Source organism: Pistacia vera, unplaced genomic scaffold (genome assembly GCF_008641045.1).
Source record: "Pistacia vera cultivar Batoury unplaced genomic scaffold, PisVer_v2 Contig294, whole genome shotgun sequence".
Taxonomy (NCBI): Eukaryota; Viridiplantae; Streptophyta; class Magnoliopsida; order Sapindales; family Anacardiaceae; genus Pistacia; species Pistacia vera.
In genome coordinates this window covers 1,212,587-1,217,652 of record NW_022196106.1, presented here as the reverse complement: position 1 = coordinate 1,217,652, position 5,066 = coordinate 1,212,587, and the positions used below count along the sequence as shown (strand labels likewise).

At 33.2% G+C, this 5,066-nt stretch overlaps 1 protein-coding gene across 4 annotated transcripts; it reads left to right on the top strand.

The window, feature by feature from the left end:
• Window positions 1–1,554: 1,554 nt before the first annotated feature.
• On the top strand, window positions 1,555–4,532 carry LOC116135154 (transcription factor bHLH112-like). Of its 4 annotated transcripts, none has more exons than XM_031420864.1 (7): window positions 1,555–2,067; window positions 2,268–2,883; window positions 2,976–3,086; window positions 3,207–3,272; window positions 3,416–3,475; window positions 3,613–3,662; window positions 3,763–4,532. In XM_031420864.1, exons 1-7 carry the CDS (start codon window positions 1,712–1,714, stop codon window positions 3,914–3,916), a joined length of 1,413 nt encoding a protein of 470 aa, XP_031276724.1. In that variant the 5' UTR covers window positions 1,555–1,711; the 3' UTR covers window positions 3,917–4,532. The 4 variants fall into 4 exon arrangements, with proteins under 4 accessions (XP_031276724.1, XP_031276725.1, XP_031276722.1 ...); XM_031420865.1 differs by having other exon boundaries at window positions 1,556–2,067; window positions 3,613–3,663; window positions 3,767–4,532; XM_031420862.1 differs by having other exon boundaries at window positions 1,556–2,067; window positions 3,416–3,481.
• Window positions 4,533–5,066: the final 534 nt, after the last annotated feature.

The window sequence follows — 5,066 nt, the reverse complement described above, 5'->3', positions numbered from 1 at the left end:
TTATGGCCCTCCAAAAAGAAAAAGTTACCTTTGCATTTTATGGACAATAATGTTGGGATGATGCACTTGGTTACTGGGAACAAGCAATTACTAAAACAAAGAAAAGAAGACAACATGTGAAAACATTTCAAGATTCATATTGATAGCTAATGGGAAGCCGATTTCTGCCAAGTTGTGTCCACACACATTTTACAAATTGCAAATTAACGAATTGGGTTTAAATTCCAATCCCTTCATCCGATTGGAATTAATCAAGTATAGAGGAATTAAGACAAGGGCAATTATGGAGGCTAAGGAAGTGTAAAACACCTCTTAATATATAACATTGGGAATGCCAATCTACAATTGTTTCAGAACATTCCAACCTATCATTATTGTTATTGGTCTAATATATGTTAAACACCTACCTACAAGTTTTAAGCTTAAGCTTTTAGGAGAGATAATAACTTAATATGGTATCAAAGCTAAAAATCTTAAGTTTGAAATCCTCATATACAATCTGGATAAAGAAAAACTTTCAAGTTTGATGACAACTTAACATGGTATCAGAGTCAAATGTCTTTAGTTTGATGTATGTTGACCTATTGGTCTTATATATTTTGAGCTTTTACCTACAAACTTAAGTTTTTAGGTGGAATAGCAACTTAACACTTTAGATATTTATGAGATAACTGTGTAAATTAATTTCCAACATCAAGAGATTATAGAGAATAATAAAGAACAAACTTTAATTATAATATCAATTTTCTAATAATAACTTTCTCCTTGAGTTTCATAGTGCCCACGAGATCAATCACCAAAAATGAATTACTCATCAATCGGGCATCTCTAGTTTAGTGTGTGATTTCATATATAAGTACGTACTTGTGCTTCAATGTAAATGTTCTAAATTTTTTAATTAAATATGAGCGTTTAATCACTCACTTTATAAATTTTATAATTAAAAAATTATACTATAAAAAAGGGGCAATTAGACATTTATTATGGATCTGTAAGTTAAAAATTTCAAGATATCCTTATTAAAGGATTTTAATATATAATCTACAGGAAACAAAAGTATTTCCAAACTACATATTATCGTAGTAAAAAAAAAAAAAAAAGAATACAAGAAGGAGAAAAGTAGTGATGGTCACGCGCCTCTATTGAAGGGTGTGGCAGGCGGGCATTAGGACATAAACATGTAAGCTACACCTACTATACATACTCCACAATCATTCTATTTGGGACCGTAAATCCCTAGAGGGTCCTTGTTTTCAGGTTTATCTAACGTCTCCATTATAATAACTACAATCAAGAGAATACCCACCGTTTGATTAGTAAAGAATCGTCTAAACCCATGACGTGGCAGTCAGATCAAAACCCACCATCATCATCACACCACATCCCTTTATTTATAAGGAACAAGAACTATATTATAAAGTTAAAAACAGAAAACAAATATATCTTATATTATTATAAAATAAAAAAAGGAGAATTCTTTCTTTTTTTAAAGAAAAGGAAAGCAAAGGAAATTCGATTCAAATGCTTTTCTCTTATTTGTCCAATCATCCTTGAAATGTCAACTAATTTCGGGTAATTTCCATGGTCCGTACTCTTCAACCGTTTCATATATAAATTGCACACCACATTAGCCCTTATTGATATACTTTCATAGTATACGTAACCAAGAGAAGAGAGAAGAGATATTGAATCAACAGGTGAATATATTTCCATGGCTGAAGAGTTTCAGACTGGGATTTGTGGCGGGACATGGTGGAATTCATCAAGAAGCTCCTTCTCCCCATGTTCAGCATCAGGGATTGGTCTTACCGATCACATGGGGAGCTTTCTTTGGCCGACTAGTAGTATGGTTGATGTTAAAACAACAACAAGGTCTTGTGAGGAATCGAATAATTCTGTTTCTGCTGATAGCTCCATCGTTTTCCAAAGTGCTCAAAAGCCTCAGCCTCAGCAGACCGATTCAGATAGTGGAGGCAGCAGTATTTTGATGGACTCCACCTTGCAAATGATGAGTTTTGGCCTTTCATCCTCCTCTTCTCCATCTACCGATTGGAACCAAGCCTTACTGTAAGTTTGGTATTTGTATTTGATTCAATAATTATTATGATTTAATTATGGCCGTTACATGTAAACTTCAACTACAAGTTAAAAGAAGAATTAAGTATTAATACTAATGACTTTATAGATTTCTTTTATTGGATGTCAATATGTTCAATCAATTAAATCTTTAATTAGCTCGAAATTTTTTTCCTTATCTGCTTTTGTAGTCGCGGAAATGGGACAGAGAATTATCCAACAATTATTCAAGAAGATATGAATTCAAAGTTGAATTATGGACAAGAACCAGGGATGGACATTTCTCATCAAATCCAAAAGGATTGGAGTCCAAAGAGCTTTACTTGTGCAGCCGAAGATTCCTGCATCAATGCCTTTAGGTCCATTAATCAAGACTTTTCTTTAGATCAACCACAACTCAAGTCTGTCGCCAACTCCGATAACTCTACAGGCTTATCCACCGGTTTCTCCGTGGCTTCATCAACTGCTTCATATGGGATCCCTTCACCAACGTTGCATAGTTTGTTTGAACAATCTCTTTTCACCAACCGGTCAAGCAACTATTTGTCTTCACCAAATTATGGGATAAGTTCTAATGAATTATCGCCTACTTCTTGGCCAAAATTTCCTTCCAGTAACTTGTTAAAACAATCATCGCCAAAACAGCAACCAAATAGTTTGCACTTCTCCAACAACACGCCCTTTTGGAACGCCTCCGTTACTTCTGGCTTAAATGATAATAAAGCTGGGTATTTTCCTTCATCTCACTCACAATTTCTCACACCGATACTTGAAGAGAAACCCAATTGTCACAGCCTCAATACTAAGGTAAATTAATATATAGTTATAAAGATGCCACCATAGTTGGATTCATGACAAGGGTTTTGGAACTGAAGTTTATTTATTTATTTATATTTTAGTCTAACAACGAAGAAGTTCGAGACTCGGGGTCTGTGGTGAAGAAAGTAAGCGGTGAACCTGCATTCAAAAGGCCTCGAATTGAAACACCATCGCCGTTACCGACTTTTAAGGTACAATATATTCAAACAATCCTTTTGTTGGTGCCTAGTGGAGAACTTCAAACTTTTTATTGCTGATAATTAACTTGTTTTATTTTAAAGAAATCATCGATTCTGCTTTGTTATCTGTAGGTTCGGAAAGAGAAGCTAGGGGACCGAATAACTGCTCTCCAGCAATTGGTTTCACCTTTTGGAAAGGTAAATTTTTGGATTTTTCAACTTTTTTCAATTGCTACAATATGTAAATAATCTCTTTACATTGTGCTATAATTTAAAGCTTTATCATGCTTGGCATTAATTACTATTATTCTTTCCTTTTTCTTGTTTCTTTTTTTTCTCAGACTGATACAGCATCTGTTCTCCACGAAGCTATTGAGTATATCAAGTTCCTCCATGATCAAGTCAGTGTATGTTGCCATATTTAATATCTTTTTTCTCGTTCAAATCGAATGCGAACCCTTTCTGTGTTGAAAAGTCATGAAGAAGATTAACATTTTATTATAAAAAGTCTAAACTTGTTCTGATGAATGTTTATCAGGTTCTAAGTACTCCTTACATGAAGCAAAGTACTCCGATTCAACAACAACAGGTACATTTATAAATCTTTTTAATGTTTATTTATGCTGTACAAAAAACTACTAGTTGTACGTATAATGCATTCTTATTGAGATGCTTGTTGTATAATTGTACAGAACTGTGATAAAGTGAAGGACCCAGAAGCGGGAAAACAAGATCTGAGAAGTCGAGGACTTTGTTTGGTGCCAATGTCGAGCACATTCCCAGTTGCTAACGAGACAACAGCTGATTTTTGGACGCCAACATTTGGAGGAACTTTCAGGTAGAAGAAAGAGGATCGAGATTAAGTAATTAAAGTGGGTCTGCAAATGCAAGTACTGATTCTCTACCACTAATGAAATGTCAAATCCCATAATGATAACTTGTATTAATTAGAAAGAAAGATAACTGAAAACTTAGAAGCTACATTGCTTTGCTGTACCAGTACCAGTGGTGAGAAAAAGCTATAGAAAACAAAGAAAAAAGATAAAAAGAGAAAAGGAAGTGACCCTTCAAAGATGGACAAACAATGCCGGGCCAGCTACAAGCAGAATGATGGAAGGTAGAAAATGATTAGAAACCGCCGAAAAAAGAAAAAATATATCATATATATATATAGTTGTTTGCAATAATCGAAGTATTATTTTATTTATAAAATCTGATCGGCAGGTGGGTTAGGGACAGGAACAGTGCTAAATTCAGCCAAATCGACATTAGTTTAGAGATAATTGTTGTTGTTATAATTGTAGCTGAATTTAGCAGATGGGCAAGTGATAAGGAGCGCCCTTTTATTCCTGTTGGTTTGTGTATAGCTATAGCTGGCATCACCTTTTATCATTTAGGGAAAAGAAAAAAGAAGGAAGATGAAAGAAATAATAAAGTGATTAATATTATTGTATTGAATTCTTGTTATTGAAGAATAGGAGTGAGTGGAGGTCATTTGATTGGGTTCTAACTTTTTTCATTTGTTATTGTTTATATGTTTGGAATGTGGTAGTGGAAGTCAGAGGGCGGCCCACTGTCCCTGCTTTTAGGGTTTCTGATTATTTGAGAGGGACAAATCAGAACAAACATTATTATTTCATTTGAGATACATATATATATATATATATAAGTGCATGCGCGCCTCTAATATTTTTCGGAGTTTGAGTTTATATTCAATTATACATCAGAATGCCCACATTATACGTATTAACTAAGAGATAAGTATTAGATATGAGGTATCTAACATCTATTGGTATAATTAAATTATAAAATTTCTCACTCTACAAATTTATAAAAAAATTGATATAAATTTTAAAAAATAATATGTATAAAAGAAGGAATGACCATTATGAATATTTATTTGATTTTTAATTAATTTAATTTTTTTTTTAAAATAATTTATAATTAAAAATTATACATAAAAAAGGGGCAATTAGACATTTATGTTGGATC